Source organism: Urocampus carinirostris, chromosome 4, assembly GCF_059441175.1.
Source record: "Urocampus carinirostris isolate Australia breed hairy pipefish chromosome 4, RoL_Ucar_1.0, whole genome shotgun sequence".
In the NCBI taxonomy this organism is placed as follows: domain Eukaryota; kingdom Metazoa; phylum Chordata; class Actinopteri; order Syngnathiformes; family Syngnathidae; genus Urocampus; species Urocampus carinirostris.
Genome location: NC_142352.1, coordinates 30,202,266 through 30,223,488, shown reverse-complemented (window position 1 = coordinate 30,223,488; position 21,223 = coordinate 30,202,266). Strand labels below are relative to the sequence as shown.

At 38.9% G+C, this 21,223-nt stretch overlaps 1 protein-coding gene across 1 annotated transcript; it reads right to left on the bottom strand.

Moving 5' to 3' along the window:
• Positions 1-48: 48 nt before the first annotated feature.
• ctsd (cathepsin D) lies at positions 49-19,761 on the bottom strand. Its single transcript, XM_088334129.1, has 9 exons — positions 19,594-19,761; positions 17,492-17,648; positions 14,207-14,330; positions 10,482-10,600; positions 10,205-10,404; positions 8,168-8,290; positions 5,415-5,559; positions 3,412-3,510; positions 49-510 (listed from the first exon to the last, which is right to left on the bottom strand). Exons 1-9 carry the CDS (start codon positions 19,752-19,754, stop codon positions 349-351), a joined length of 1,290 nt encoding a protein of 429 aa, XP_088190255.1. The 5' UTR covers positions 19,755-19,761; the 3' UTR covers positions 49-348.
• Positions 19,762-21,223: the final 1,462 nt, after the last annotated feature.

The following is a 21,223-nucleotide window of genomic DNA, read 5'->3' as shown; positions in this document are numbered from 1 at the left end:
TATTTGCAAACTCTTTCAAACATTGTAAAAGGAAATAATGCACACACATTAAAATATCAATGGCGTTTATTCACTTAATAAGGCCAATCACAATAAGATATTTGCCCCGATCAGTAGCAGATGTCACTTAAGCCTAAAATTAAAGTATGGCATGTTTAAAAATCCCTGATAATTAAGAACACAACTCACTCATTTCCTTATGGCATGCGCACATCACCACAGTCGGAAATTTTTACAGGAGTTCATGTCAGCTCTACACAAAAACTATAGCTAAATAATGTTTTATTGCAAAGCGACATAGGTTGTGCCACGCTTGTCAAAACTATGTGCATGTATTTGAACTTGCACTCATTTGGATTTGGCAAAGCCAACCCTGTTGTTCTCACGATCAAAGACTGTGTAGTATTGGCCGATGAAGACGTCTCCCAAAATCCAAAGGGGGCCAGCAGGGGGAGGGATGTCCAGACCCATGAAGCCGCTCAGACAAATTGTCTTTCCAGCTTGGCTTTCCTGAAGAGTAGAAAATGACAGTAAGGCTGTGCTGTCGTTCTGGCATTTTAGTAAAGGAGCTTAACCAATTTCAAACATTTGCAACCCATCCCCCTGTACTGCTCCACACTTTTTCAGTCACCAAACAGACCAAGCTCACACAGATCACAGCTAAAACCATCGGCATACACACAACCAACCTCTCAGACTTAAATAACAGGCCCATCTTTTTACTTGCGAACACAATAGTCTGGGATTTCACTCACCCACTACAAGAATACCCCAACCAGCTACAGTCAGTGCTCAGATACATAGGAATACGATTTAGGAGGGCCACCTTGGGAAAAGCCTGATCCCCACTGCATTTACCCTTCTAAACAACAGGCCCCGCTGACCCATCTAATCAGTCTGCCTTCATTGTCCCACTGGCATGCATGTTTGTAATTCGGTTGTTTTGGTTTTATTGTTTTTTTGTGTAATGTAATGTAATGTAATGTAATGCCTGTTATTTTCCCCCGCCCAGACGGAGGAAGTGAATTTCCTTAAAGGGACCAATGAATTAAAAATAAATTTAAGTAAGCTTGCAACAGAAACAAGAAAAACAAAATCAGTGTAATCACAGCGCTGCCCTATCACTACTTGGTTAAATGAAACAATGTTACAAAAGTATGTTTTTTCAGGAGATAATAGTTTTACATACCGTATTTTCTGCACTATAAGGCGCACCTAAAAGCCTTTATTTTTTTCAAAAGCGGACCATGCGCCTTCTAATACAGTGCGCCTCATTTATGGATCAATATTAATTCGCAAAGTCTTGCAACTAACTTACAGTCGCCGATTAGATTTTCCCCGAACGCCAGGTAGTCCGCGGTGTATGCTGGGATTTATTTACCGGCGTTTCATTGGCTAACCAATGTGTCAATCATCATTTGAATGGATCACTATTGGCTAAAGTTATTCGGAGGTCAAGGGGAGGATCCTTTTTATCATTTACAGGCTGGAATTGGCTTGAGCGGCAAAACAAAGCTTGCAATTGGCCAAAAAAGACCTGTCAGTCATCAATTGAATCGATCACTATTGGCTAAAGTTATTTGGAGGTCAAGGGGCGGATCCTTTTTATCATTTACAGACTGGCATTGGCTTAAACGGCAAAACAAAGCCTGCAATTGGCCGAAAAAGATGAATGCGTATTGCACGTGGCTGACGGCATACAGAAAGCATTTTTTTCTATTCTGTATTTGTAAATATTTTATTCTCCTGGATTTACTAAACTCACGGATATAAGAGGACCACAGCTGCACATTATTATGAACACAACGACTTCGGTGAGCTACTCTGGCTATATATATTATCCCTGTATCTTGTTTCAGACTGAACTCGATGTTTTTGTGATAAGCGGTGCAGATAATGGATGGAATGGAGTGTCTATTTTTAAATTAAACTCAATTCCAAGTGTTTATTGTCATATATACAGTAAAGTTGCGAGCGAAAAAGAAAATAGAAACTAAGGAATGGTTGGCATTTCTTGAATCCCAAGACTTTAACCTTCCGAATGATGGAACGATGCATTTGAGTGACATCGTACGGACACCGCATCCGCACGTGTTCTCGACACGTATTTGCGTCTTTGCAAGCTTTTGGAATGTTAAGGGGGTAATAAGTTTGACTGAACTATCTGACTGTTTTATCGACATTCCCATTGTAGCGCCTTATAATCCGGTGCGTCTTATGTATGTCAAAAATGGGACCAAAAACTATTTTTTCGGGGTGCGCCCTATAACCCGGTGCGCCTTATAGTGCGGAAAATACGGTAGTTGTTTTGTTGTTCGGCAGTAGGCATAATCCTGACCATATGTAGAATTAAATGTATAGTCAAATAAAAACCTATAAACAGGATTTGAATGCTTTTATTTAAATCCAAGCTCTTTTTCAGGACTTTCAAAATCAATTTTCCAATTTCTCAAGGACCACTACAAGAAGAAATCCAGTGAGAATCGCGTATTTTGCAGAGCTAAACAGATAGATGTCATAAGTGGGATTCTTAATCTTGCGTGATTATTTATCAAGATTTCTTAGATCTTGAGTTGCAAATATATTTGTTTTTGGATAGAAATGACAGTGATACGTAGCCCAAATTTTCAGTTACAGGAAGTTCTTCCCATTACAATTTAACTGCATTCTTTTGCATGGCCTATGATAAATGGCCATAATTGATTCGTAAATCTTGTACTAATACACATTTTATAGCGTCCTGTTAAGGTGTAGCATGCACCACTCCTTTTGGGAGCGACCCATAGATGATGCTTCATAGAAAAATGCCTTTCAAACTAATGCCAGCAGCTGTTAATCACGAGGGAAAAAATGCCATGTCAAAGCGAAGCCAACAGAGAGCAGTGTCGGCGTCATTCTTAAGAAGACGTGTTGAGGAAAAAGGCAACAATTTCAAATATTAACAAGCACTTCACAAATTTTTTTATCACATTTCAAATATTTCAAGCCCCCGTACAAATCCTGTATGAATATAGGAGACATAATTTTTTTTGTCGTGTATTTTCTCACAACAAAATGATGGAGCAGGTCAAATTGATTAAAACTTTTCACGTACTGGTTTGATTGGTGTAATAACAGATTGGTTCATAACTGATCGACCAATGTTTAAAAAGGCTCAGGCAACTGGAGCGCCTCCTCGTTTGAATTAAGATTTTGTTGTGACAAAATACAGAAACAAATGAATACATAGAATTTATGTCATATTTAGGTACAGTTATTACTCGATTTATTCATGTGTGGTCTTTTAACGATGGAATGTACTTAAGTATTCATTTATAAAATATATTTCTACATGTGGCATAATTAGTCCCCCCATACAGTCTGTGTTGCTGAGCACCCTGCTGTACAATTAAGGAACACACATATTCTCACCTTGAGGACATACTGGTCTCCAGTCAGCTTGAAAGACTTGCCGCCTACATTAAAACTGATGACTGGAAGGGAAGGGATCTTGTCACAGTTGACCATGTACTGAAATCAGAAATGTGAAAACCTAACATCATTCCACGGTAGATATTAATACACAAGATGATTTGATACAGGGGGAGGAAACCAGTTGCGCACAGCAATGGTTTGAAACATTTGCAAAAGGGCCAAGCTGGAGGGGAAGAAAAGCTGATTGATTTATTTTATTTTTGTATATGCTGATGGAGAGTCTGATGGATATCATAAGCCAATCCATTTCGTCTCATTTTCATTTACTTTCACAAGTTGTGTTTTATTGTCTGTTTATAAAAATGACCATTTCATTCAAATAGTTTTGAAACATACAAAATATACAAAAAATACATCATTTACTGATAAGGGATTCAAGGATAAAGGAGTAACAATAAAGTAATATCTCCCTCTTTAAGCACTAAATTTGATAATTTGCACTAAAAACTCAATGCAATTGGGCCACAGACGCTCTCCTAATTACGACCATTGAACTTACGAAAAATGGTAGATACGAACATTTTTTGGGGATGTCAAAAAAGATCTTGACATTGCTGTCAGTTAGATTTTGTATTGTGTGCATCATTTTCCGAGTACAGGACATTACTGTAGTGCTTCTTTCCGCCGCTACCGGCGTCTGGTGGCCCTGTGAGAGGTGAGGTCACCCAGGATCCACCCCGAAAAAGAAACCTAGCTTCTACTTTCTGGTTCGTGTGTAAACATACAGTACTACGTGTACTGTATCTAGCGCGCGAAGAACTTTGACATTTTTATTGTTAAATATCTCGTCCATCCATTCAATAGGGTTGGTGTAAAGTATAAAGAAGAGACAAGCCATTTCTTTTGAAACGAAAGTGAAATAAGAAAGCTTGATGCAGTTGAGAAAATGGTTGGATCGCTTTTTTTTCGGCCACTTTTTACCACGAATGAGGACCTCTTGAAGCTAATCTTCCAAAAGTAAGTTACACTTAATTTATCTTTATAGAGCATTGTATTTGATGAAATGTTTTTTAGTACAAAACAATACAGGTTACTTAAACAAGCCTTAAATATACTTATACAAACCTTAAACATTCAAAATATAGGACTAAAGCAACTTAAAAACAAATTCAACTTACGAACAATTGTTCGGAACCTATCTCGTTCGTAAGAAGGCCAGAGTCTTTACTTCAGATGTGGGTTTTTTTAAATTACATTTATTATCTTGGTAAATAAAAATTGGTTTTAAAAATACATTTACAATAGAATGTAGACAGCTATTTGCATGTTGGCCATGACCACAATGACAAATATAGTTTTTCTGCTGGTATACAAAGGAACACGGGACTAAAATATCCTATTTACCACTGGGAAACGCTACCTTCATTTCTTTGCTTGGCTCATACTAAATGTCCATAATTGATACATACTCTTTGCACTAAAACACATTTCATAGTGCCCTGTTTAGGTGTAGCATACACCTGTCCCCTTGGGCATGACCCGTATGGGGCGATGACGCATTATATGATTATGCAGTGCAAACTAATGCCAGTTGCCATTAATCACAAGGAAAGAATAAATGCAATTGCAAAAAGAAGCCAACAGAGAGCAGTGTCGGCCTCATTTTTAAGCAGACTTGTTGTGAAACATAGCAACAGTTCCAAGCATTTACAAGAATTTCACCCAAAAATTGAATCAGATTCCAATCTTTGAAAATGAGACATTGAAATCCAAGCATTTTCAAGGATTTTAAGTACCTCTAAGAACCCGGGAGCATATACAGCTACAATAGGTGGTTTGAGGTGGCGTGTGCCTTTGGTGACATCCAGTGGACACATTTAAAACGGCAGTTCAATGTTTGAGGAGAGGCGGCTCATTTTTTTGTCTTATCTCACGGGCCGGATTAAATTCGTTGGCGGGCTGCAGTTTTGCGGCTGGTAAGACCAGTAGTTTGCTCCTACCTCTCCCTGGATGAGTGGAATGGCTCCAATGGCTTTCTGCAGAGCTTTAATTTCCGCAGCCGGGCCGGTGATCAGGGAGGTCCCCGTGTCCACGATGGCTTCGCAGCCGCCTTTGCACAGGCTCAGCTGGCTGCCCACTTGCAACCTGAAATGCAGGCATTGAAAAGTAACATCCAATCATCTTTAATTGAACCAGACACAAAAGGAAGCAAAGTCAAATCCAACAATATTTTTGCCTGATCTATCCTTTGAAATGCATGTAAAGAAAATTACTAGAACCGCTTTCTTCCATCTTCGTAACATTGCTAAAATCCGTTCAATACTGTCTCAGTCGGATGCGGAAATTATAATTCATGCGTTTGTTACCTCCCGTCTCGATTACTGTAATGCACTACTCTCTGGTCTCCCGAAGTCTAGAATCAAGTCTCTTCAGCTTGTACAAAATGCTGCAGCGAGGCTTTTAACTAGGACAAAAAAGTAAGATCACATAACACCGATTTTGGCTAACCTGCATTGGCTCCCAGTTAGCCTTAGATGTGATTTCAAGATTCTCTTAGTATTATACAAAATCATACATGGACTTGCTCCCTCTTATCTTTCAGATCTGATTTGCCCCTATGTCCCGGTCCGAAGCCTACGATCTGAGACTGCCGGTCTTCTGGTGATCCCAAGAGCAAAGAAGTGTTCCGCTGGTTCGAGAGCGTTCTCCATCCGGGCACCGGTGCTGTGGAATGCTCTTCCCCCTGAAATCCGATCTGCAACCTCAGTGGAAATGTTTAAATCTAAGCTTAAAACTCACTTCTACTCCATAGCATATGAATAACCTACTCTTCTCGTCGGCTGAAAAATAGTCTGTGTAATATAGTGTAATAATCTGTGAAGCCCTTTGAGACTCTTCGTGATTTAGGGCTATACAAATAAAAATGACTTGACTTGACTTGACTTGCTCTGTACTGCAGCAATCCCTCGTTTTTCACCAAGTTTGCGTTCTAAAAATGGCCCTTGATAGTCGAAACCCATGAAGTGGAAACCTTTTTTTTTTTTTTAATACTCAAGAGCAAACCCAATTTACAGGCTCAAGTACTTTTTAACAATCAAAAGTACTGTAATTTTTATTACAAATATCTTCTGTACGGTAAAATTATAATTTTCCAAATAAGCTTCTGTTTTATTGAACACATGATAAATTAACAACCCTATCCACTTTACAGCATACTTTGCTGCCATCACGTGGCTGTTATGGAATACTTCCGGTTCGGTCTTACAGAAAATATATTTTCCCAGTTATAACTTTCTATCAAAATGCGGCAGGGAGCCACTAGGGAGCACCAGAGACCTGAGAAAGTTTAGCGGGTAGAGAGGTCTAACTGCTGAACTCAAGACACAATGAAAATCCGCAAGGTAGTAAACTGATACTGCAAGAAATTATTGTACAAGGATGTTACAAAGCAAAAATATCGTTAAAGATGTGCCGTTATTTTTTATTCATTCAAACAGTGATGGGACTAACACGTTACAAAGGGCCCCAATATTTTTCTCAGTAGCGATTACTGTATGGCGTGTGTTACTGTGTGGTCTGTTACTGCGTAGTGTGTTATTCCGTTATGTATTAAATGCAGATCGCTGAATAATACTGCATCACCAATGTTTTCACATATAATCCTCGATGCACCAACATTAAATTTACCTAGTTTTACCTACAATGTACCACTTAATACAGTTCTGGCGGCGCCGTCTCAAGCACAAAGAATGAGGACGTTAAATTTCTCTTCATTGAGATATTCTCTCTACTGTGTATAGACTCATGTCAAAGCTGGATTTACAATAAAAACAAAATACTAAAATTACGGGGTCAGCCTTATGTCACCAGAAGCGAATGGTAGTCAGTGTGTTGGCAGGGGGGGGCATGGCTTATATACGAACAAGAAACCTATGGTTAATAAATTGGGTAACGTGATCACAAAATTTAAGGTAGAAGTGTGCCAATTTGTTTTAGAAATTTTTTTTTTTGCATTATACTATGCACAGAGTAAAAAAAAAATTGTGTTGGGCAATACCCACAAATGTGATTTAGAGTGTTTTGAAGCCCAGACACAAAATGGATATAGAGTGTCTAAGCTTAATGTCTGTTCGCAAGCTCTCAAGATTCCACAAGCCAAGAAACAGGTAGGCTTCACTGCTTTCACAGGTTGGTGTACATACATTTTCTTCCATTTCTTTTATCAAAAAGCAATTTTAAAGCAGTATAAGGGGCTCCAATTCAATAGGAGTATACAGAACACTCATTTTTAACGAGTTACTTTCAGAATAAGGCACTACCTTTTGGTGTCAGTAATCCCGGGTGGTAACTGAATTACTTTTTAAATGAAATAATGGGTAACTGTAACCAAATGCGGTTTATCAGAAACATGCTAAACACTGCATCCAAATAAGCAAGCGCATTGTGATTAATATACAGTCAAATGAATTTAGCTAAAATCCTTTTCTTGTTTTGTTAAGAGTGGTTTGTAGAGACCTATAAAACAATTATGGCAATCATACAATAACAGATACTTGACTATGTTGAAACTTGTTTCTCTTTCAGGTTGGCTGCTGAAAAAAAAAACATGGAAGGTGCCAGAAAAAGCGATGCAAAGCAAAAACTTCAATGTGCGATGATGAGTGACAGTAGAAAATTAGCGCTTGTAAAAAGCTCACGGGAAGGCAAAACGCCAGTTCCGTTTTTTGTGTGTCAACAAAAACTGAAAACTCACGATTCCATGTGGATTTGCCAATAAGCTTGGCGAGTGATGTTGGCATAGGTGAATTCGCCAGTGTAGTATTTGGGATCCGTCCCTCCGAGCAGCAGTTCGCCACCCGGCTGAGTGTCAGGATTCCTGGAGCACATTGAAATGTAGATCAACTCTTGTCATTAACACTCTTCTTGTGTTAGTTCTTAGGAAACACGTCCAATGATAGCGTAACTTAAATCAGCTGCCAAAAATGGTAAAAACAGTAATTCATCACCCAATTTTTTTACTCATCTCTTTGTTATCTTGTTAGGCTCCCTTAACCATAAATATATGGCATTTTCCTTTTTTCTGCCAGTATTCCCTCAGTAAATCGATTTTAAAAAGAGTTGAACCTCAAAATAATTACATAAATAAAATGGTTAGCGGTTACCAAACTAATATTGAGGAGTATTTTAAACATCCGGTATTACGATATTTTTCTCATTTTAACAATATTAACTAGGGCTGCACAATTTTGGGAAAAAAGCCAAGTTGCAATTTTTTTTCAGACCATTATTGCAATTTCGATGCAATTTTCGATTTTAAAAAGAAAGGTGCATTTTTTGTTTTTTTTGTTAGTACTTAAAATCGTATTGAAATGCTTTAATCTTAAAAAAAAGTGCCCTCTTCTGATAAGCTTTGTTATGGTTGCTGTCTGCTTGAAAACTTTGCCTTGCCTTTATTGGGTAGTGCCAGTAAAACTTGCCTCTGATTGGCCGGCGCTGTTAAAACTTGGCCAAACACTCCATCACTCAAAAGCATGGAAGTATCAATCCTTGAACACTACGCAATATCGATTAGATTTGAATAATCATTTAGCCCTAATATTCACTATACATAAAAACAATTGTAAAAATATACATTTACTTGTGAAAATCTATAAATTCTAGATAATGTTGGTTTCGGCAAAACAGGCTAACCAGATTTTGATGCTATACTCCCCTGACTTCCTTTCATCTGAAATGTCTAAAGCAGGGGTGTCAAACATATTTTAACTCCGGAACCACACGATAGACAAAACAGTCGAGTAGATTAGAGAGAAAGAAAAATAGGGAACAGGGAAAGAGATAAAAGAGAGAACGATAGAAACAAAAGAAATAAAACAAGTAGTGAGAGAGGGGGAAGAAAGAGAAAAAGAAAACCAAAGAGAAATAGAAAGAGACAGCGGAGGGATGAGAGACAGAGAACAATAAAATGGAAAGAGAGCAAAATAAGGTAAAAAGAGTGAGAAAGAGACAAAGAAGAACAAAGAAAGAAAAAGAGAGACAGAGTGAAAGAGAGAGAGAGACAGAGAATGAGAAAAAAAGGGGAGAAGAGAGAGAGAGAAAAATAAATACAAGTACATTTTTTTTGTAAAAGGCACCAGTCTTTGGCAACATCAACTGGACATATTTCGACCTGCAGCTCATTTTTGTCTTTTGCTTCTCTCAGCGTTGCCTCACGGGCCGGATTCAATCCCTTAGCGGGCCAGATCAGGCCCGCGGACCGCCTGTTAGACACCCCTGGTCTAAAGTGACATTGTTGCCCAAAAATTACCAGCTCTATAACGAATTGGCTTTACATATCTTCACAAATCTTTGTTCTATTTTTGGGCAGAAATACAGGAAAAACAGCCAAACGAGTATACCCCAAAGCTCACATGAGTGGGAGACGGACAGTTTGTCACTATGTTGACTAAAAGTATACTTATGATTTCAGTTTTGGTGGTAGTTTGTATTCAGGGATCAGAATGGAGATTTTCATTTTCAGCTGAAATAGCCAGCGTCCAGGAATAAACCAAAAAAAAAAAAAATTAATTGTGGAGATGCAGCAATGATAAAGGTGATGTAAAGGCATTTTCCCAAAAAGGTCATTGATTTTTTAATATTGGGAATTTTGAAACAAATTGCCGTTTTCTATTCCTGATCTCGTTTGAGTAGTTTCTCTTTTTTCTTTGGTGGGAAATCTTTTGTTATCAAAACATTTTGTGGCTTTTTGAAAAAGTTTGATGGCTAAAATGCCACCAGGAAAGTTACTCACCTGTTGAGGTAAAAGGAAAACACATTCTGCTCCACCTTCTTCTGGCTCATAATGTTATCAAAGACTGGCACTGCGGCGTCCACGGAGATGCGTGGGTAGGCCATGCCGAGGATACCGTCGAACTTGGCCGCAATAAAAGCCAGCCCAGGCTGCTTTATAGCTTCCCCAAATAGTTGATCGGACACAGAGAGGTCTCCAATCTAGGCGTGAGGAGACAAGGTCAAGGATGGATATTGTTCTATTTTGCTATCAAATCAGCTGTATGTGTGAGGCTTACTGTGCACGTGTCCTGGCTGAGGTAACCTGACAAACTTCCGCTTCCGTACTGGATCGCGAAGGAGGTGCCGTTCTTTACGTACGTGCTGGACTTGGCGGAGTTATATTTGTGGTGAAGCACTGCATACACATCATTAAATCAATACCCTGGCTTGAAAAACTGCAGGGTATTGCACGAAAGTGGAATTTGGATATTCACGCTAACTGATTAAGACTGGTTTGAACTAGGTCGACACATTTAGGCTAAATGGGTTGCGAGTTTGCCTAACCAGGATGAAATTGCGCGGCTATGTTAAGCCAGCTGTAAATATTTGGAATAAACGCGCGTCCACGACATCTTCAAATACACTCCAAGAATACGACCGCTGAACAACAGCTCCTTATGGAGTTTTATAAAGATGTGAGAGAAACTAAGAAAAAAGAGCATTAAAGGGACAGTGTGAAATATGTATTGCCTCAGTGTTACACAGCTTTCATTCAGTAAAAAACAAGATCATTGATTTGAATAAAAGGAAAAAAATGCCTGAACTACCATACCAATGTTAATTTCTATGAAAAATCATAGGTCAAGAAATTTGTATTCTTTTGCACCGTGAAATCCCTAAAGTTGCCGCCAATGTTTGTCTGGCAACTTGCTGCCAAGCTGTACTCAGTGGGACTGGTTTTTGTTCGTGAAATAGAATACAGTGCCGTCTAGTAGTCAAATATTACACGCTGGGGCTTTAAGCAAAGGGGTGAAACCCTGCAATTGTACACAGGCTCAATGAAACTGAATGCTATTTATAGGTGATCATGGTGTGTATTCAAAACTATCATTTTTTGGGCTCCTACGTGGGAGGCCCAGGTTCAATTCCCGACTCGTGCAACCAAGACAAGTTTACATGATTATTCTAACATTCTTTAAAGTATTTTATAACGTTTATCCTGGAGTGCCATGTCGAATGTCATTGTAAACCATGTTCACTACGTTGTTATCAATGACAATATAGAGAATTTAAAATTTTTATTCAAGGGTGATGCCCTTTTCTACGACTGTCAATAGAAAAGGGAACCCCGAAAGATTCACCATTTATCCCCCAAGACACACCTTTTCTTGGATTATGATATATATAAAACTGACCATGATGGATAGCACCACACCCACCAACCGGCCCAGTCACCCTGCGTCTGTGATGATCTGAACCGCACCAGTCTACTTTTGCAGTCTTGCTACACCCAATGACGGACAGAACCACGCTCGTGATAGACAGCTTCAAAAAGTGCACACCAGACATCTACAAGTGTGCTCCGGACAATAATGTTTCCGGTTCCAGGATATAATTTGCTGCTATTGATTTAAAATTAGGGTTATATCGCTAAAGTGATGACTTGTAATCAAAAGATTGCTGATTTGTGTTTGTACTGTATGCCGATTCACAATTTACACCTGAGTATTTTATGGCATGTTTGATGAAATCTGCCCCATTTGGCATCCAGAGATCTTTATTTAAATAAAGCTTCTAATACCTTGGGAGGAACACGCATAACAGGTTCAGATGTCACGCTTGCTGCGGTCGATGACGTCACGAGGCATTTAAGCGAAAGAGGCAAAGTCCGCCTTGCCCTCTTTCTGGGACTCGAGAACCCTGAGCGCTACACTTGTGCCGTGACCTAAAAGCCGTCTCGAAGACGTCCATGCTATGTGCGCAAGCTCTTCTAAAAAGGAAAAACTGAGGTTGTTCGTCCATTGCCTCTTGACTAACCACGCTGAAGCCAACTTCGCTTGCTACAAAAGCAAGAGTTCCAGCCTGCTGCAGGCATGATGTACAGCCTCTCAAGGTACTTGTAACAGCAAAGAAAGAAACCAAACTGCCTGTGCGGGGGTCATATGCTTCGATCAAGCCATGGAAAATCTCTACCCATTCGCTTAATTTGCTATTTTCACTTCACAGTAGATCCATCACTTTTTTTAACTACTTCAAATACACCCCTCTGCCCCATTCCCACTTGTTGAAACGTTTGTTTGACTTTTTGTGTGAATAGATCCTGTAGTGTTGTATATCAACCAATTTGTGTACTTTTTGGTTTTCCTTAGATTAATAACCATTTGTCAAAATTAATTGGAATTGATAATATTTAAGATAAAATAAAAAAGACATGCTTTTCAGGTGGATTGGCCGGTCCAAATTGTCCCTAGGTGTGAATAGGCGAGCGAGTTGTCTGTCCCTGTGTGCCCTGCGATTGGCTGGCAACCAGTTCAGGGTGTCCCCTGCCCACTGCCCAATGATTGCTGGGATGGGCTCCAGCCCCCCCGCGACCATACTGAGGATAAGCGGTGCAGCTAATGAGATGAGATGCTGGATTTTTCCCTTCAAGACAAAAAGAGTGATCTAACGTATTAAACATTTGAAACCAAAAAACGAATTCTTGTGGTGGACCTCTGGTGTCCTCTATTGGTTAATCTGAATAACTAAGATTCATTTCCATTACCCCACAAACTTCATTTTAAAGCTAAAAACACTTACATTATAAAATTACTTTTTGGCATGACTCTTCATAAAAAAACAAAGTTCTCTCTCTTTTTGACGAGGGAACAGATGAATGGGAATTGGACCTTTGTATACTATAGTACCATTGTCAAGTACTTCATTGATACCATCTTTGTTAGTTTTAGAATCACATTAAAATCTCAATAACAGCAAAAAAAATACATATTCCTTTAAGTTCTGATGTCAATTTGACATTTTGGCATTGTGATAGAACACGTGGTCTGACAGCAATTCATTTAATGCATGAATGACTATATAATAATAATAATAATAATTTCCTTGTATTGTCATTCTGTGTAACAATGTACACAGAACGAAATGTCGATTGCACCTGACCCGTTGTAGCGAGCCGATGCAGCCGCAGCCAACAGAGGGCGCCGCCGACCACTTTTTAAGTCTTAGGAATGACTCGGCCGGGGCGCGAACCACCGACCTCCCAGTCTCAAAGCGGGCGCCTTACCATCTAGGCTACTGAGCTGACTAGACTATAAAATAACTTACAATTACACAGTCAGGGCAGCAAGGCAGCGCAGTACTTAGCGCGTGTGCGGCACACTTCTGAGGTCCTGCGTTCAAACCTTTTTGTGTGGAGTTTGCATGTTCTCCCTGTGCTTGGGTAAGTTTCCTCAGGGCACTCCGGTTCCCTCCGACATTCCAAAAACATGCTTTTCAAGTTAATTGGCCTTAAGTGTGAATGAACAAGTGAATGGTTGTGTGTCTCTGTGTGCCCTGCGACTGGCTGGAAACCAGTGCAGGGCTTCCCCTGCCTACTGCCCGAAGATAGCTGGGATGGGCTCGAGCGCCCCCGCGACCCTACTGAGGATAAGCGGTGCAGATAATGGATGGATTACGCAGTCAACAGAGTTTAATAAAATGACGATCTTCTCAATATTTAAAGTTTAAATGCAAGATAATTAAAATAATGCAGCATTTCAAGAAACTCTTTGGGAATGCTAAAAGACCTTTTTACACGATGGTTAGTACAAGTGTGTGCCAGATGTATTTCTGGGGATGATCTGGTAGTTAGGCTGGTCTGGAGCAGGCTAGCCGTAGAGAATAAATAACAGAGATGAATTTAACCTGATTTTATGCAACCAACGACTTAAAGCTTGATTTAGCCAAGATAATAAACACATTTGAATCCCTTCCCTTTGTTTTGTGCAATACTCCACTGCTTTCATCAGATTGTGTGACTTACAGCAAGCGATGTCAAGAAGCGAGCAGTGAATGGAGGGAACCCACAAATTCGAGGAACCAGTGTCGAAGACCACAGTGAAAGTCTGAGGGGGTGTGCCCAGGCCAATCTCTCCATAATACTGGGCCTGGTGAACACATTATTGGACATTAATCTTTAAGCCTGTTATGAGGCATAATAAACAGAAATCATTATGGACCGAATCAGGCGAAAAATATGCTTGGAAAGATTACCAACAAATCCAACACTTGATGTAGGTCAGCCTGTTCTATTCTCATCAGTAATACGAGATCCTGAAGGGCCTGGCTTGGATGGCTGTTAAAACTATGCGCGTGAAAAATCCAAATCATGTTTAATCTGTTCACTCCTCAGTTGCCGCAAATGTTTGTTTTGAAAATACAGTTACTTCAAAATTCCAATGCAAAATGCTGCTATTGTTTGTACTGTATGCTAGCCAAACAAATAAGTTCCTCTTCTTTATATTTTTTGTTAATGAAGAAAACAGTACAATCAAAAAGTAATAAATGACTGACATAACACATACAAAAAAAAGGGTTTTCACCATGTGTGACTTAATGTTTGGCAATACTGAAGATCCTCTTTTAATATGGACTACTTAACACTAAGATTCTCCAATTTGTGTCATCTGTCATTTTTGAGATACTGTAAACGGTCTACTATGTCGGACTGTTCTGCAAATTTTGAGAATTGTTTCCAAATTCTTGTAGAAGAAATTTCTTAAAGAGACAAAATATATCATCTTCTATGTAAAATTATTTTACTAACTAATTTGCGGACTATACACCACAACTTTTGTCACAAAATTCCAAGCATATGCAGAGATGTAATCATCTTTCTAACGGCAGCCAGGGACCCTCGAGCAGAAAAGGTAAGAGTGACACAGGTGGTTTTGGGGAAGACTTAAGTCAGAACCACCGTTTACAAAAACAGAAGAAGTAGCATTTGCGCTGCCTTACTTGTGTTGATGCTGATTTTTGGGCTGTGTTACTGTGTCTTGGTGCCTTTTCGGTTTGTTTGTTTGTTATTAAATCGGCGAAAACTTTTTCTGTGTACTGTATTTGTATTTAAATGTCATGTTTCAATGTGAGCGCATGCGACCTATCGCTGTACACAATATTTTTTCCTTTAATAATGTATTTAGAATGGGTTATAGTCGAAGTGTGACTTAGTCAGAAAATTGCAATATTTTGAGAGTTTTATTTTACTAGAGAAACAAAATATAAAACCTTATATGACAAATACAGTTAGGCCTAAGAGGATTTGGGAAGACACACACTCAGATCCTCGTCCTCCCTCCGACTGTCAGTGCCCCCTGCCCATCTGAGCACCATGGGAGCCAGAGCCTTCAGTTGCGCTGCTCCCAAGCTTTGGAACAATCTACCCCCGGACCTCCAAAACTGCACACCTCTCTCCACTTTTAAGTCCCGTCTAAAAACACACCTGTTCAGGACTGCCTACAACACATAGCTTCTCCATTTCCTATGTTTTTATGATTTTATGTCTTGTTTTTATTTATTATTTCGCTTACAACTTTTTAAATTGTGTTTTTTTCATTGTCTGTACAGTGTCCTTGGGTGGCCTGAAAGGCGCTTTTAAATAAAATGCATTATTATTATTATTATTATTATTATTACTTTTTACAAGTTGGGCTCTACATGCAACTACAATGAAGCTGAAATGAATACCTTGACCAGAATTGAAGAGCAAACTGAACCGGTAATTTTAATTGAAAGGGTTGAACAACAACATCTGAATGAAAATGAAGGGATTGTATAATTTTTCCCCAAACACAGCATGTTTTAGGGGCCTGGCAAGTAATTGGAAGATTAAGCGTAATCTGAACAAGACGTTTTATTGTCAATATTTTGTGGTAAAGCATTTTGATGCAATGGCTGCCTGAAGTCTGGAACCCATGGACAACACCAAACGCTGGGTTTCCTCCTCCTTGATGCTTTGCCAGGCCTTTTCCAGCAGCATCCTTGAGTTGTTACTTGTTTGTGGGTCTTTTTACCTCAAACCTCGTCTTGCGCAAGTGAAACGCTCGATTGGGTTGACATCTGGATATTGACTTGGCCTTTGCCGAATATTCCACATCTTGGCCCTAATAAACTCCTGGGTTGCTATTTCTGTATGTTTTGGGTCATTGTCCATCTGCACTTTAAAGCACCATCCAACTGACAGCATTTGGCTGAATTTGAGCAAAAAGTATATCCTTGCATGAATTCATACAGTTACATATATTTGTTATAAGGTAATTAATGAACACAAGGGACCAAATGCCCTCGGAAGCCATAATGGCACCACCATGTTTCACAGATGATATGGTGTGCTTTGGAACATGTGCTGTTCCCTCCCCCCCCCCCCCCACCCCCATCATTGTGGTACAGGTTTATCTGTGTCCTATCTGCTCATAGAACACTGTTCTAGAACTAGGCTGGCTTGTTTGGCAAAGTCAAGTCTGGCCCAACTATTTTTGGAACTGATGAATAAATGAGTTACACCTTGTGGTGAACCCTGTGTATTTACTTTCATTAAGTCTTCTCTTTATTGTAGACTAGGAGACAGATACAATCAATTCCTGGAGAGTGTTCCTCACTTCAGTAGATGTTGAAAATGTTTTTCTTTTCTTTTCTAGTGAGTATTCAGCAATCATTCGTAGCCGTTGTGTTACGTGGGCATCCAGGTATTTTGGAATTGCCAACCTCACCAGTGCATTCATTTTTCCTTATAATGTACTAAACTGATTTGGCTTCTCCTAGCATTTTTGGTCTCGGGATCTTCTGCTTCACCTCCATCAAGAGCTCCTTTAAATGCATGATGTGTGGTCACAACAACGGCTTCAAAATGCAAAACCACACACCAACAAACAAACTCCAGACCTTTTCAATACTTCATTGATGGACAGGTTAACAAGGGGGAAGCCTTCCGAGCCGAAAACAGCCCTCTGAGTCAATTGTCCAATTATTTTGGATCCCATGAAAAAGGCATATAAAGAGTGTAAAGGGCTATAATTCCTAAATCCGTATTCTGATTTGGATATGGAAAGTCTTAAATGTCAGGTCAGAATGTGAACTTTAAGCCCATATTGATTATATTATAGTATTTCCGATTTTGTTGTGAAGAGATTAAAAAATAAACAAATAAATAAAAATAAAAATGGTCTCACTGTTCAAATAATTCCGGGCCTAACTGTATAGTAAAGAATAGCAACATTTTCTGCCGGAGGGTAAACAGTTTTTGTTCAGTGTGACAGACATGCATACATACATCAAGGTAGTTCTTTAGGGTCTCTGGAGTGGGTTCAATACTTGAGGGGAAGCCAAGGCTGTACTTTAGCGAATTCTTGTTGGCCACGAGCTCTTCAACATTTCTCCCGGAATCAGTTATCTCACGCCTGACGGAGCGAAATTTTTTCAAAGGAATTCTGCGAAAGAGGACGAAAAGAGTTAATTTGTAGTGTGGCGGAAAAAAGTCCAAGCATGAATCTATATGCATTGTTTTATGAAAATGAGTCCACCTTTCAAGATATGTAATAAAGTTAGAGACCTCTTGAGTCCCGCCCAACAAAACATGTCACTCAATACAGTAAACAGTGATAAAACACACGGGGTCTTACTGGTCTATGATCATGGCACACGTTACATTATGTTGAAAAGGCTGGTCAACATTTGAAATGTTTTTCGTTTATAATTTAGATATTTATATATTTGTACTGATACATTTTATTATAATGTTTAGTATAATCTTAGTGTCATGTTCTTACTGTAAATAATTTTAAGAATATTTGGTCACAGTGCCTGCAAAGGAGGGTAGTCGAGTTGCACATCACCAATAACAAAAAAAAACGTTGATAATGATTTTCCATTGCATTTGCAGACCGATCAAACATTCAAAAAAATCCTATTTCAGAAGTACAACAGGGAATTTTGACAAAGATTTTTTCCTATTGGTTGATCAGTGAGTCGGCTACTACACCAGTCAACAGATAGGTGAAAAGCTCAGCCAGTTTGACCCACTACCTTGTTTGAATAATATTTTGAGACAGACAAAATAAATGAGGAAATAAAGACTAAAATACATGACACATAGGTAAGTGTGATGTTTTCGTAAACATTGGAATTGTTTTGATACTACAGATATTACATAAGGACGCACTTACCCCGTATTAGTTTTTTTTTTTTTAAATCTAATAATTTGACATAAACAATACTTAAAGTATGCAAAAGAGTCAACGCTGAGAGAAGCGCAAAATAAACGAGCTGCCCTGATTGATGTGTCCACTTGATGTCGCTAAACCCTGGCAACACTCCTAAAGACACTGTAGCTGTGTTTCTTTCTCGCTCCCTCTCGTTTTTTCTTTTTTTCCATTACCCTCTCTCCCCTTATTTCTTTCTCACTCTATTCCTACTCTTTTTCTCACTTTACTTTTTTTCCCTCTCTCACATTTTTCTTTCTCTGTCTGTCTGTCTCTGTCTTGTCATTACTTTTCTCCTTCTGACTCCTTTATCTTTTTTCTTTCATTGTCTGCTTTATTCTTTGTCACCCTCCATCTTTTTCTCTTCTATTCTCCTCTCTGCTAATTTTGTTTCTCACTCTTCCTCTCTTTCTTTATTCATTCCTTTCTCTCTTTCTGGGTTCCTTTCTTCTTTTTCTCTCATTTTTCTTTGACTTTTCTCCTGTCATTTTTTCTCATTTTCTCTCTTCCTCTCGCTCTTTCATTTCTTATATTCCCCTCTCCTTATGTATGTCTCCCTTTCTCCCCGCTTCCTTTCACTTTTTCATGCTCACCCTTTGTCTCCCTTTTCTCTTCTGTGATTTTTTTTCTTTCTTTCTTTTTCTATTTTTACAGCCCTTCGAGACTTATTGTGATTAAGGGCTATACAAATAAACATGACTTATATCCAGTGCGCGCATGCGCAGATCAAACAAGCACACTAAAACACTATGCATGTCAGGAAGTACTGTACACACTTTTCATATCATTTCGTCCTTAAATTAAACATCTTAAGTTGGGTTGATGTATTAACACCCAATTCAATTGCGAGAGGCTCCTGAATAAGCTTTAAATGCATGGAAATGCATTCAGTTAGCGTTATCCAAAGATGGATCAATCACTTATCAGACTGACATACTTTTGTGACCCTTCGATTCGCAGTAAGACAAAATTAGACAATGTTTGAATAATGTCGATTGGAAGATCAGAACCTCTTTTTTATGTCTCCATTCACACTGAGCAAAAAATCTGTGCGGCTTGTCTGTCCTTGAAGGTTTTACAGAAACACCACAAACATGGCTAACTCGAATGTTTTTATATCCCGCTGCACTTCTAATCCCGTAGCGTGGTGGGGGGAATATTTGTTTTTACTTACCTTATAATCGCGTCGATTGCCAGGGCTGAAATCAGCAAAACAAGCAAATGTAAACTCCTCATCGCGACGTTTCGAAAGTAGCGAAGAGGCAAACTCAACAATGACGGAGCGATTTGAGGCTCGGAGAGAAACAAACGACTTTTATCAGGTGACCGAGTCATGTGAGGTTTACGCTCATCGTGAGCAGAACGATACAAATATCGAGATTATCGATACTGGGTGAGTATTATATTTGAGTCGGATAGACGCCATTGTCTTAAAATCAATACTGTCTTTCTTGTTTACCTATCACTAAAATCGATAAGCAAAACGAAGCGGTTCATTTTTTTGGTAGTGTTGTTATTATGTTATACTAGATTGTACTTGTAAGTATGGTTAAAACAGGCTCTATTAACTAGCTTGATAGGCATTCCTAAAATATTAACGTATCTTTTTATTACTTAGTTGTTATTAAATTATTATATGAGGACACGTAGTGATTTGTATAGCAACCATTTTTGTGAACTATTTTTGTAAATTATTTAAATCGTTTATTTTAATTTTTAAATGAACCATTTCGTTTTTTTATCCGTCTAATTATTTATTCATTTAAATAATTAAATATTTTGGAAATACATACCTGTCAACCTGTACGATTTTGCCGTACAAAGTACGTTTTTATGCATTTTAGACAAGTACGACGTACAAGGAAATCTGTACGGAAAAACACATATTTTTCAGTCGCATGCGTCTGCCGCCTGGGGATTTCACATCATGCATCATTCAGGAAAAAAAAAATATGGTGTACAATTATTTTGTATTTTGCACGGGAAAATACGACAGTTTGTACGGGCATGGAGCCGTGGAGGTTGACGGGTATGGAAATAGTCGTAAAATATACAAAACACAAAGTCCGTTACTGGATAATAAGCCTTTGATAAAAGCAAAGGAGGTCTTTGCCACAATTTTTTATAGAAAATACGAAATCCACAAGTAATGCAACGCGTATTGTACAATGTGATACTCAAAATTTCTGAACAAGATAGTTTTTCCTCCAGTGATTTAGGAACTAGAATCAGTATTGTCACACGCCCGGCAATGCCAAGGTCAGATTCATCTCTGAAAAGCAGGATGATGTGTTACTCTGAAAATCAACGGCAACCTTTTGTTAAAGGTGCTGTATCTGAGTCAGATCAGGAGGTTTCTCCTGCTACAGGTAACAATGGAAACCAATACTATCTCTTTAATATGGGGAGCAAACTTTTATCACAAAAAAACGGCCTAGAGAGGGATGGCGCCGCCCGGCTGTACTTGCCCAAGACACACCACAGGAAGTGATTCCCCAACGACACAGGTCTTAATGCATCCGTGAACCGTGATAATACTGTTGTTAGAATATCATTTGATTATACATACATTATAATTTTCAAGATTGTTCCTATTGAGGTTTTACTTTATTTGCACTAGGGGAGAGCGAGACTGGGAATGTTAGTCTTAATCCGTTCCAAGTAAATACATGCTAATATTGATCGATAACGATTCAATATCGATACTTTTGTGCTTGGAAGTTTCATGATCATTGAATAATTGATACAACTGTCGGTTTTAGATCCTGAATGTCAAACTGAGTCTGGGTGGATCCAGACTTTTT

Excerpts from the sequence above, each read along its gene's own strand:
- ctsd (XM_088334129.1), bottom strand. The coding sequence starts at position 19,754 with ATGACTCGGTCACCTGATAAAAGTCGTTTGTTTCTCTCCGAGCCTCAA. Across the intron at positions 14,331-17,491 it reads CCCTAAAGAACTACCTTGAT|GCCCAGTATTATGGAGAGAT; the intron begins GTATGTATGCAT and ends TGTGTTCACCAG. Across the intron at positions 10,405-10,481 it reads TCAGCCAGGACACGTGCACA|ATTGGAGACCTCTCTGTGTC; the intron begins GTAAGCCTCACA and ends CCTCACGCCTAG.